Source organism: Malaclemys terrapin, chromosome 12 (assembly GCF_027887155.1).
Source record: "Malaclemys terrapin pileata isolate rMalTer1 chromosome 12, rMalTer1.hap1, whole genome shotgun sequence".
Lineage (NCBI taxonomy): Eukaryota > Metazoa > Chordata > Testudines > Emydidae > Malaclemys > Malaclemys terrapin.
In genome coordinates, this window is record NC_071516.1 from 49,418,742 (window position 1) to 49,431,625 (window position 12,884).

Below are 12,884 nucleotides of genomic sequence, written 5' to 3' on the forward strand. Positions count from 1 at the left end.
CTCTTTCTAGCTATCTAACAATCCTGTAGCACTTCCTGCCTCTCTATCTACACTTTCCCGTGCAACATCTATGGCTCCATCTCTTTATTAATAATTATTCAAGTATCCACATCCCCTTTTTCACTCCATCCATCCATCATACCTATCTTTCTATCCAATCATCATATCCATCTTTCCTTCCAGTCATTCATCCTTCTATCCACAGTCATTCTATCCACAGTATCTCTCTATCCATCCAACCACCATATCTATCACTGCATCCATCCATCCCTCTCCCCACCCACTCCCAGTATTCATCTCTCTATTGTATTTCTATGTCACCCATCACCCTGGGATCTGGGCACAGTCCCACCTACCCTTAGGTGAGGCTGGTTTCTGGGTAACCCTTTATCCCACCCCACTGTGCACGGATGTAGCCCCTCACCCAAGCACTTGCTGGTGTTGTGCATGGAGCGCTCCAGTCCCCTCGCTGGGTGGGTCACTTGACAGGTGTAAACATCCCCCTGCTCCCAGCTCTCCTTGGTGATGTTCACTCGGCTTTGGCCCATGTAGGTGCCATCTGTGCCCTTCCCAACGGAGAAGTCTGTGGGAAGGTTCCTCTTCTTGCCGTTCACCAGCCATTCCACTTTGGCTGCATGGGGGCTGAATCTTAGGAGGAGGCAAACCACCTCCATCTGCTTCTCCATGGCGTTGCGCTCACAGGAGGGGCCCAGGAGGCGAACTTCAGGATGAATAAGAGCCTCACATACTGGCAGCAGAGAGAGAAAATGGATACCAGGTTAGAATCATGAATCAATTGCATTTGTACAGCTCTGAGCACAATGTGCTGAAGTCCTTAATGACAACGGAGAGAGGAAAGTTTTACCTTTCCCTCCTTCCTTCCCTCTGCACCATTCCATCTATCTATCACTCTGTCCATGTCATCTCTCCAGCCATCCCTCCTTGTATCCATCCCTCCTTCTGTATCTCCATTTGTCCACCCACCTAGCCCATGCTCCGTACCATCCATCCCTCTCTCTTTCACTTCCTCCATCTTTCCCTCATCTCTGTCCATCCATACATCCATCCCTTTTCTTCTCTATCGTCCCTTCCATGGACTCTATCATTCCATCTCCCCCACTCCCTCTGACACTTTATTGCACCCTTCTGCCTCAGTCCTTTCATCATTCTCTGGCATCCCAAAGTAGCTCACCGTTCGTGATCTCCACATCTATCTTTTTACGGGAGGGAGTGTGCTCCACACTGCACTGGTAGGTGTTGTGCGCCAGGTCCGAGGCAGGGACGGTGAGCTGGCTGACGAGGGTGAAGGCACTGCCACTGCTCTGTGCCATGGCTGGGAAGGTCTTGATCCCGTTGGTCACTCTGCCGGAATTCCACTTGACATTCACGGGCTCCGGGAAATAGCCGGTCACCAGGCAGGCTACGGTCACCTCACAAGAGGGGCTCCCGGCAATGTCATCACAACAGGGGAACAAAGGGAACACAGAAGGGGCTTGGGGGAGCTCTGTCAGAGAGAAAGGCAAGTCAGGATATTGAGAACTGAGAATCCTAAACCCAAAAAATGGTGGGACTCCAACCTGTGAAGGGGCTCTACAGAGGTTGACATAAAACCCAGGAGTCCTGGCTGTCAGCCCGCTCACCTCTCCACTCCACTAGACCCCACTCCTTCCCAGAGTCAGACAGACCCCAGGAGCCCTGGCTGTCAGCCCGCTCACCTCTCCACTCCACTAGACCCCACTCCTTCCCAGAGTCAGACAGACCCCATGAGTCCTGGCTGTCAGCCCGCTCACCTCTCCACTCCACTAGACCCCAAGCCTTCCCAGAGTCAGACAGACCCCAGGAGCCCTGGCTGTCAGCCCGCTCACCTCTCCACTCCACTAGACCCCACTCCTTCCCAAAGTCAGACAGACCCCATGAGTCCTGGCTGTCAGCCCGCTCACCTCTCAATGCCACTAGACCCCACTCCTTCCCAGAGTCAGAGACAGACCCCAGGAGCCCTGGCTGTCAGCCCGCTCACCTCTCCACTCGACTAGACCCCACTCCTTCCCAGAGTCAGAGACAGACCCCGGAGTCCTGGCTGTCACCCCGCTCACCTCTCCACTCCACTAGACCCCACTCCTTCCCAGAGTCAGAGACAGACCCCAGGAGTCCTGGCTCTCAGCCCGCTCACCTCTCCACTCCACTAGACCCCACTCCTTCCCAGAGTCAGAGACAGACCCAGGAGTCCTGGCTGTCAGCCCGCTCACCTCTCAACGCCACTAGACCCCACTCCTTCCCAGAGTCAGACAGACCCCACGAGTCCTGGCTGTCACCCCGCTCACCTCTCCACTCCACTAGACCCCACTCCTTCCCAGAGTCAGAGACAGACCCAGGAGTCCTGGCTGTCAGCCCGCTCACCTCTCAACGCCACTAGACCCCACTCCTTCCCAGAGTCAGACAGACCCCACGAGTCCTGGCTGTCACCCCGCTCACCTCTCCACTCGACTAGACCCCACTCCTTCCCAGAGTCAGAGACAGACCCAGGAGTCCTGGCTGTCACCCCGCTCACCTCTCCACTCCACTAGACCCCACTCCTTCCCAGAGTCAGAGACAGACCCCAGGAGTCCTGGCTGTCAGCCCGCTCACCTCTCCACTCCACTAGACCCCACTCCTTCCCAGAGTCAGAGACAGACCCAGGAGTCCTGGCTGTCAGCCCGCTCACCTCTCAACGCCACTAGACCCCACTCCTTCCCAGAGTCAGACAGACCCCACGAGTCCTGGCTGTCACCCCGCTCACCTCTCCACTCCACTAGACCCCACTCCTTCCCAGAGTCAGAGACAGACCCAGGAGTTCTGGCTGTCACCCCGCTCACCTCTCCACTCCACTAGACCCCACTCCTTCCCAGAGTCAGAGACAGACCCCAAGAGTCCTGGCTGTCAGCCCGCTCACGTCTCCACTCCACTAGACCCCACTCCTTCCCAGAGTCAGAGACAGACCCCAGGAGTCCTGGCTGTCACCCCGCTCACCTCTCCACTCCACTAGACCCCACTCCTTCCCAGAGTCAGAGACAGACCCAGGAGTCCTGGCTGTCAGCCCGCTCACCTCTCCACTCCACTAGACCCCACTCCTTCCCAGAGTCAGAGACAGACCCCGGAGTCCTGGCTGTCAGCCCGCCCACCTCTCCACTCCACTAGACCCCACTCCTTCCCAGAGTCAGAGACAGACCCCAGGAGTCCTGGCTGTCACCCCGCTCACCTCTCCACTCCACTAGACCCCACTCCTTCCCAGAGTCAGACAGACCCCAGGAGTCCTGGCTGTCAGCCCGCTCACCTCTCCACTTCACTAGACCCCACTCCTTCCCAGAGTCAGACAGACCCCAGGAGTCCTGGCTGTCACCCCGCTCACCTCTCCACTCCACTAGACCCCACTCCTTCCCAGAGTCAGAGACAGACCCCAGGAGTCCTGGCTGTCAGCCCGCTCACCTCTCCACTCCACTAGACCCCACTCCTTCCCAGAGTCAGAGACAGACCCCAGGAGTCCTGGCTGTCACCCTGCTCACCTCTCCACTCCACTAGACCCTACTCCTTTCCAGAGTCAGAGACAGACCCCAGGAGTCCTGGCTGTCAGCCCGCTCACCTCTCCACTCCACTAGACCCCACTCCTTCCCAGAGTCAGAGACAGACCCCAGGAGTCCTGGCTGTCAGCCCGCTCACCTGTCCACTCCACTAGACCCCACTCCTTCCCAGAGTCAGAGACAGACCCCAGGAGCCCTGGCTGTCACCCCGCTCACTGCTCCACTCCACTAGACCCCACTCCTTCCCAGAGTCAGAGACAGACCCCAGGAGTCCTGGCTGTCAGCCCGCTCACCTCTCCACTCCACTAGACCCCACTCCTTTCCCGAGTCAGAGACAGACGCCAGGAGTCCTGGCTGTCACCCCGCTCACCTCTCCACTCCACTAGACCCCACTCCTTCCCAGAGTCAGACAGACCCCAGGAGCCCTGGCTGTCACCCCGCTCACCTCTCCACTCCACTAGACCCCACTCCTTCCCAGAGTCAGACAGACCCCAGGAGTCCTGGCTGTCAGCCTGCTCACCTCTCCACTCCACTAGACACCACTCCTTCCCAGAGTCAGAGACAGACCCAGGAGTCCTGGCTGTCACCCCGCTCACTGCTCCACTCCGCTAGACCCCACTCCTTCTCAGAGTCAGAGACAGACCCCGGAGCCCTGGCTGTCAGCCCGCCCACCTCTCCACTCCACTAGACCCCACTCCTTCCCAGAGTCAGAGACAGACCCCAGGAGTCCTGGCTGTCACCCCGCTCACCTCTCCACTCCACTAGACCCCACTCCTTCCCAGAGTCAGACAGACCCCAGGAGTCCTGGCTGTCACCCCGCTCACCTCTCCACTCCACTAGACCCCACTCCTTCCCAGAGTCAGACAGACCCCAGGAGTCCTGGCTGTCACCCTGCTCACCTCTCCACTCCACTAGACCCCACTCCTTCCCAGAGTCAGGGACAGACCCCAGGAGTCCTGGCTGTCACCCCGCTCACCTCTCCACTCCACTAGACCCCACTCCTTCCCAGAGTCAGAGACAGACCCCAGGAGCCCTGGCTGTCACCCCGCTCACTGCTCCACTCCACTAGACCCCACTCCTTCCCAGAGTCAGAGACAGACCCCAGGAGCCCTGGCTGTCACCCCGCTCACCTCTCCACTACACTAGACCCCACTCCTTCCCAGAGTCAGACAGACCCCAGGAGTCCTGGCTGTCACCCCGCTCACCTCTCCACTCCACTAGACCCCACTCCTTCCCAGAGTCAGACAGACCCCAGGAGTCCTGGCTGTCACCCTGCTCACCTCTCCACTCCACTAGACCCCATTCCTTCCCAGAGTCAGGGACAGACCCCAGGAGTCCTGGCTGTCACCCCGCTCACCTCTCCACTCCACTAGACCCCACTCCTTCCCAGAGTCAGAGACAGACCCCAGGAGCCCTGGCTGTCACCCCGCTCACTGCTCCACTCCACTAGACCCCACTCCTTCCCAGAGTCAGAGACAGACCCCAGGAGCCCTGGCTGTCACCCCGCTCACCTCTCCACTCCACTAGACCCCACTCCTTCCCAGAGTCAGATAGACCCCAGGAGTCCTGGCTGTCAGCCCGCTCACCTGTCCACTCCACTAGACCCCACTCCTTCCCAGAGTCAGAGACAGACCCCAGGAGCCCTGGCTGTCACCCCGCTCACTGCTCCACTCCACTAGACCCCACTCCTTTCCCGAGTCAGAGACAGACCCAGGAGTCCTGGCTGTCAGCCCGCTCACCTCTCCACTCCACTAGACCCCACTCCTTCCCAGAGTCAGACCCCAGGAGTCCTGGCTGTCACCCCGCTCACCTCTCCACTCCACTAGACCCCACTCCTTCCCAGAGTCAGAGACAGACCCCAAGAGTCCTGGCTGTCAGCCCGCTCACCTCTCCACTCCACTAGACCCCACTCCTTCCCAGAGTCAGAGACAGACCCCAGGAGTCCTGGCTGTCACCCCGCTCACCTCTCCACTCCACTAGACCCCACTCCTTCCCAGAGTCAGAGACAGACCCCAGGAGTCCTGGCTGTCAGCCCGCTCACCTCTCCACTCCACTAGACCCCACTCCTTCCCAGAGTCAGACAGACCCCAGGAGTCCTGGCTGTCACCCCGCTCACCTCTCCACTCCACTAGACCCCACTGCTTCCCAGAGTCAGAGACAGACCCCAGGAGCCCTGGCTGTCAGCCCGCTCACCTCTCAACGCCACTAGACTCCACTCCTTCCCAGAGTCAGAGACAGACCCCAGGAGTCCTGGCTGTCACCCCGCTCACCTCTCCACTCCACTAGACCCCACTCCTTCCCAGAGTCAGACAGACCCCAGGAGCCCTGGCTGTCACCCCGCTCACCTCTCCACTCCACTAGACCCCACTCCTTCCCAGAGTCAGAGACAGACCCAGGAGTCCTGGCTGTCAGCCCGCTCACCTCTCCACTCCACTAGACCCCACTCCTTCCCAGAGTCAGACAGACCCCAGGAGTCCTGGCTGTCAGCCCGCTCACCTCTCCACTCCACTAGACCCCACTCCTTCCCAGAGTCAGAGACAGACCCCAAGAGTCCTGGCTGTCAGCCCGCTCACCTCTCCACTCCACTAGACCCCACTCCTTCCCAGAGTCAGAGACAGACCCCAGGAGTCCTGGCTGTCACCCCGCTCACCTCTCCACTCCACTAGACCCCACTCCTTCCCAGAGTCAGAGACAGACCCCAGGAGTCCTGGCTGTCAGCCCGCTCACCTCTCCACTCCACTAGACCCCACTCCTTCCCAGAGTCAGACAGACCCCAGGAGTCCTGGCTGTCACCCCGCTCACCTCTCCACTCCACTAGACCCCACTCCTTCCCAGAGTCAGAGACAGACCCCAGGAGCCCTGGCTGTCAGCCCGCTCACCTCTCAACGCCACTAGACCCCACTCCTTCCCAGAGTCAGAGACAGACCCCAGGAGTCCTGGCTGTCACCCCGCTCACCTCTCCACTCCACTAGACCCCACTCCTTCCCAGAGTCAGAGACAGACCCCAGGAGTCCTGGCTGTCAGCCCGCTCACCTCTTCACTCCACTAGACCCCACTCCTTCCCAGAGTCAGAGACAGACCCCAGGAGTCCTGGCTCACAACCCCCCTACACACACAAACCCACTACATCACTCAGTCCTTGAGGAGCTTGTGATGCATACAGAGAGATGCGCTGCAAGGAAACATTGGAATCGCCATCATCTCACTATCCCCAGACCTACCGTTAGAGTGGGGGGAGTGGGGCTGGGAGCCAGAACTCCTGGGTTTTATCACTGGCTCTAGGAGGGGAGTGGGGTCTTGTGGCTTAGAACGGGGGGGCTGGGAGCCAGAACTCCTGGGTTCTATCCCAGGCTCTAGGACAGCAGTAAAATCTGTTTTTTCACACACATGCACCCCATGGCAGGTTCTCTAAAAGACCCCACCCCCACCCCCCAGAGACTTCAATCTTTTCAGAGTTCTGCAGGCTTCATGACCAAATCTCTGGTGAAAAGCAACAAACAACCCATAGGGGCCGAAAAGGGGAAGTTGAGACAAGTGAAAGTTGTTTTTTCACCCCAGCGTTTGCCCCATCCAATCCAATTTTCACACCTTCTCGCCAGCTTCAACACTAAAAACTCCTGAGTGGGTGTCACTGATAGATAACAACCTATAATTATCTTTGATGACCATTTGGGGGAAGAAGAGGGGATGTCCAACAGGCAAAGAAACCTCAGATGAACCATCCAAATGACACAAACCACAGTGGGACTCACGGACAGAACTCCCTGGTCTACAGTGCTGGGCCACGACCCACTATGGCTGATAATTTGGTGAGTAAATTAGAGGAAAGTGGCTGCTATTGGGGTGAGTACAGGAGGTGTTTTAACCCTATCAGAGTGAGCACCTTTAGAGAAGAAAACCTTATAGAGAGAGGAGCAGGACTCCTGGGTTCTCTCCCCAACTCTGGGAGGGGAGTGGGGTCTGGTGGTTAGAGCGGGCGGGGGGGGCTGGAAGCCAGGACTCCTGGGTTCTCTCCCCAGCTCTGGGAGCAGAGTGGGGTCTGGTGGTTAGAGCGGGGGGGGGGGGGCTGGAAGCCAGGACTCCTGGGTTCTCTCCCCAGCTCTGGGAGGGGAGTGGTGTCTGGTGGTTAGAGCTGGGTGTGGGGGCTGGAAGCCAGGACTCCTGGGTTCCCTCCCCAACTCTGGGAGGAGAGTGGGGACTGGTGGTTAGAGCTGGGGAGACCAGGATGGGTAACAAGGGCCAGGCTGTGCCCCCACCCCCAGGCAGAGACGAGGGAACAGAGGTGTTTTTCTCACACTCCACCTATAAGCTGGGATAACAGCTTTGAAAGGGGTCCAGAGCAGGGCTAGCAGGGGGCTTCATATCAGGATTGAGGAGCATCAACAGAGCTCCAGGGGAGCCCAGGGCTGGGCTAGCAGGGGATGCAGGTCAGGAGTGAGTGGCACTGGCAGAGCGGGGAGGAACCCAGGCCTGGAGTAGCAGGGGGCTGTGGGTCAGGCGTGAGGGGAACCAGCAGAGTTCGGGGCAGCCCAGAGCTGAGCTAGCAGGGGCTGCGGGTTGGGAGTGAGGGGCACAGACAGGGCTGGGGGGCAGGGCTGGGCTAGCAGGGGCTGTGGGTCGGGAGTGAGGGGCACAGACAGGGCTGGGGGGCAGGGCTGGGCTAGCAGAGGCTGCGGGTCAGGAGTGAGGGGCACAGGCAGGGCTGGGGGGCAGGCCTGGGCTAGCAGGGGGCTGTGGGCGGGAGTGAGGGGCACTGACAGAGCAGGGGGGGCAGAGCTGGGCTAGCAGGGGTGGGGGTCGGGAGTGAGGAGCACAGGCAGGGCTGCGGGGGCAGGAGCTGCAGGTTGGAAGTGAGGGGGCACCAGCAGAGCTGTGGGGGGAGCCCAGTCCTAGGGTACCAGGGGGCTCTGGGTCAGGAGTGAGGAGCATCAGCAGAGCTGGGGGCAGCCCAGGGCTGGGCTGGCAGGGGGCTGCGAGTCGGGAGTGAGGGGCACTGGCAGAGCTGGGGGGGGGAGCCCAGGGCTGGGCTAGCAGGAGGCTGAAGGTCGGGAGTGAGGGGCACTGGCAGAGCTACAGGGGGACACCAGGGCTGGGCTAGCAGGGGCTGTGGGTCAGGAGTGAGGGGCACCAGCAGGATGGGGGGGCAGAGCTGGGCTAGCAGGGGTGGGGGTCGGGAGTGAGGGGCACAGGCAGGGCTGGGGGGCAGGTGCTGCAGGTTGGAAGTGAGGGGGCACCAGCAGAGCTGTGGGTCGGGAGTGAGGGGCACTGACAGAGCGGGGGGGCAGAGCTGGGCTAGCAGGGGTGGGGGTCGGGAGTGAGGAGCACAGGCAGGGCTGGGGGGCAGGTGCTGCAGGTTGGAAGTGAGGGGGCACCAGCAGAGCTGTGGGGGGGCCCAGTCCTGGAGTAGCAGGGGGCTGTGGGTCAGGAGTGAGGGGCACCAGCAGAGCTGGGTGGGGAGAGCGCAGGGCTGGGCTAGCAGGAGGCTGGGGTTCAGGACTGAGGGCCATTAGAAGACGTGGGGCGCTCAGGGTGGGGGGGCTGCAACTAGACATTCGGGGGAACAGCTGAATTGTTTCTAAGGGGATTTTATTAGCTCCTATCTTTAGCCCAGTCACAAATATGTGCAACCAAAAGCTGTCTAACCTGAGGCACAGATTTCCCCTTTGGCATGTCCCTTGTCGGAGGTAAACCCCTGAACTCAGCGAGTGCAGGAACGCGTCTCTCTGAGCCGGCCCTGCCTCCCTCCACCAGCTCTGCACTCATGGTCCGTGCTGAGAGCCCAGCCTGGGGCTTCCCAGCACAGCGAGAGGTGAGCTCGGCTGCCTGGGGCTGGATGGAACTGGCAGCTCAGAGGTGACAGCTCAGAGCTCAGGTTCCTAACTTGGCCTTAGAGTTGAGCTGGCCCCGTTTTTGCGGCGCGCTCAGCTGGAGACGCGTTGGGCTTCCCTTCCGGGGGGACGAGCTCTGACGTCTCCGGCTAAAGCCCACTGGAGATGCAGACCCCGGTAAGTGCTCCCCAAGGCGCCTCCAGTTTGGGCATCTAGAAATTGGGCAGCTGGAATTCTTGGGAGATTTCTCCTGTAGAGTTTGGGAAAGTGTCCAGAAAATCTTCATCCCAATTGGTTAGAATCTGAGTGGTTTCTTGAGTGGGAATCTGGCTAGAAAGGTCGTGAGCTGGGGTGGTGATCACCAGTCGATTACTGAGTTTGGGGGAGGGAAATTTTTTTACACTAACCCCAGAACTATGACCCTGAACCAAACCTTAAACCCAACTACTTAGACCCCCAACTTTCTCCTAACTTCCTAACCATGACCCTAACCCCAGCATCCTAACCCGCAACAGATGCACCCATTCCTTAACCCCAACACCCTAATCCTCATCCTTTCCCTATAGTCCTATCCTCATCCTTAACCCCAGCTCTCTAGCCCCTACTCCCTAACTCTGACCCCCAACTCTGACCCTCTCGTCAAACCCAACCCCTAACCCTAACGTCCCCACATTATCCCCCGAACCCTGACTTTAGATTGCCTAGGCTGCAACGGTCCTGGGATCAGTAGAGTCCTCATTGTTATTTCTCTGTAAAGCTCCTGGCGCGATGGGTCCCTGGTCCTAGATTGGGTTTTCTAGACCACTGTGATACAAGTACTAACCACCAATTATACCCCTAACCATAACCCCAGCTCTAACCCGAACCTCCCCACCTTGACCCTCTGAGCATCAGAGTTTTGGTGCCTCCAGTCTGGTATCAAGCATCCCACCACAAGAACTATCAGAACTTGCAAATTAATCCCTTGGGTGAGAACCCAAGAATCTCACTAACTCCCTCTGAGAAATGGCATCAGAGCCGGTAGGAATCTAATGATTGAATGGCGGCAAAATTGGCTAGAAATCCAATCACAGCACGTCAAATATTGAACTTCAGGGCTGAAAGGTATTTGACCCGAACCATTAAACCATCGCCTTTAATTGTACCCCAGCAATCTATAGCCCTTACCCCCAGCACCTAACGCTAACCGCTAACCTTTAATTCTCCTCCCCATGTGTAATTATAACCTGAACTCTAACCCAAAGGGCCCATATGTCCCAGGTTGACTTGGACAGTCCCAGTCTTTCCTACGATATCCTAGGATATCTAATCACATGCGTTTGATCCACAGAAATGCTTACAAGCCAGTAGTGGTCAATGATGTTACCACCTAGGAACCTAATGAGAATATAACATTTAATATTCTTACACAAGCTAAAATCGCTAGTACAACAGGGTCTGTGCAGCTCAAGTGAATTGCGGGCCCTGATCCTGGTCAGTCTGTGACACAACCTGGAAGACGGGGGGCCAGCCTATCTAGGCACCCACTTACACACAGGCATTAATAAGACCTTGCAACTGTCAATCGTCTGACCACAGACTGTGCTGTGCTGAATGGAGCAGAGTGGGGCTCCGCTAGGGGACGCTCTCCCCCGGCATTGAGTGCTGGCCCCAGTGCCACGCTAGGGCCTGTGCTGCACGGAGTGGGGCAGGGACTCGGTAGGGGCTGTGTCTCATGGCCTCGCTCTCTCTCCCTTTGCAGTTAGCGCCACGGCCCCGTCTGTCTTCCCCCTGACCTCCTGCACTGGCGAAGGCACCACATCCCAAGTCACCTTCGGCTGCCTGGCCAAAGGATACTTCCCCGAGCCGGTCACCGTGACATGGAGCCCAAACGTCGGCTCCTCGGGTGTGAAGACCTATCCCTCCATGCTGCAACCTTCCAGCGGCCTCTACTCCCTCAGCAGCCAGGTCACCGTCCCGGCCAGCAGCTGGGAGTCTAACACCTATAGATGCACCGTACAGCACCAGCCCACCAGATCCAGCATCTCCAAGGAAATCCCAAGTAGGGACGGCGCGGCGCAGCCCGGGGGGGGAAGGGAGGGGTTGGGGGTCTCTCAGGGCCCTGCTCTGGTGACTGCTGCAGGGAGAGAGGATGGGAGCCTGCTAGTGCTGTGAGCTGATGGAGTCGCTGTGGTGGGTGGATGGAGAGAGAGACACCACAGAAAGATGGGAGTGAATGGGGACAGGTAGACAGTGTTGGGTGTGGAGAGAGAGAGACCATGCGCTGAAGGGTGGAGGGATGAAAAGAGACACCACGCCAAGAGAAGCGATGGGTGCTGCAATGCAGAGAAAGGGGCAGAGGGCTCAGTAGGGAGCCTTGTGCTGCAGATAGCAGGGTGGGGGGTTCAGGAGGGGTCTGTACAACAACTAACCCCTGTCACCCTTCTCCCAGAGCCCATCCCCACTGAACCCCACGCCCCTGAGGTGCACGTCCTCCACTCCTCCTGCACCACCAAGCCAGGTGCCATCCAGCTGCTGTGCTTCATCTCCGGCTTCTACCCCGAGACTTTGACGGTGGAATGGCTGGTGGACGGCGAGCCCGGGCTACTTCCTAGTGACACCGCCCCTGCCAAGAAGGACGCCGACGGCCGCACCTTCAGCACCCGCAGCAATGCCAGTGTCTCCCAGGACGTGTGGCTGGAGGGCAAGACGTACACCTGCCAGGTGTCCCACCCGGGCACCGGGAGCAAAAAGCAGAGCCACGCCCGCATGTGCAGAGGTGATGCTGAGCAGGGACGGGCTGTCTGGAGAGAAGAGGGGGACACCAGACAGGGATCGAGGGGGGAGGGGAGCATGTGAGACTGGGCTGGGCTTTGTAGAGGACAAGGAGTGAGGGGGGACCAGGATGGGTTTGGGCAGGGGAGACCAGGCCTAGTGGCTGACCCAGGCTCTCCCATCCCCAGAAGAAACGACGTCTCCCAGCAACATCCAGGTCTTCCTGGTGCCCCCGTCTCCTGCCGCCCTGTACGTGGCCCAGAGCCCCATGCTCACCTGCCTGGTGGTCAACCTGCCTAGCGACTCTGGACTTGAGGTGGTCTGGTCCCGGGAGAAGCCAGGAACTGTTGTCCCTGATCCCCTAACCCTCGCTGAGCATTTCAATGGCACCTTCACTGCCTCCAGCTCCATGCCCATCTTCACCCGCGACTGGGAGGCTGGAGAGACCTTCACCTGCAAAGTGGAGCACTCGGACCTTCCCTCGCCCCTCATCAAATCCATCTCCAAGAAGCCAGGTAGGAGGAGAGCAGGGTCCCTAAGGGGAGAGACTCCCCTATCCCAATCCCCAGCAGGGAGGGATGCTCCTTAAGGGGAAGACCCAACCCCCAACAACCTGGGATCCTGGCCCTGGGTCCCTTTGCATCCCTAAATCCCCACCCTCAAATTGTGCTCCAGAGATACCATCTCCCAGTCCCCAGCCCCTCCATCCTGGAGGAGAGAGGGGATGTTCCTACCCTCACACACACAC

The 12,884-nt window shown here is 59.1% G+C and overlaps 2 gene segments (V, D, J or C); both read left to right on the forward strand.

The window, feature by feature from the left end:
* Nucleotides 1-12,884, forward strand: part of LOC128847053 (immunoglobulin heavy constant gamma 3-like) — an 89,413-nt gene that overhangs the window by 75,986 nt on the left and 543 nt on the right. The window contains 3 exon segments of the C gene segment in view: nt 11,124-11,423; nt 11,814-12,140; nt 12,325-12,651. Of these exon segments, the coding sequence occupies nt 11,124-11,423; nt 11,814-12,140; nt 12,325-12,651 (954 nt within the window).
* The window catches only part of LOC128847055 (immunoglobulin heavy constant gamma 2-like), a 212,186-nt gene that overhangs the window by 73,529 nt on the left and 125,773 nt on the right, over nt 1-12,884 (forward strand).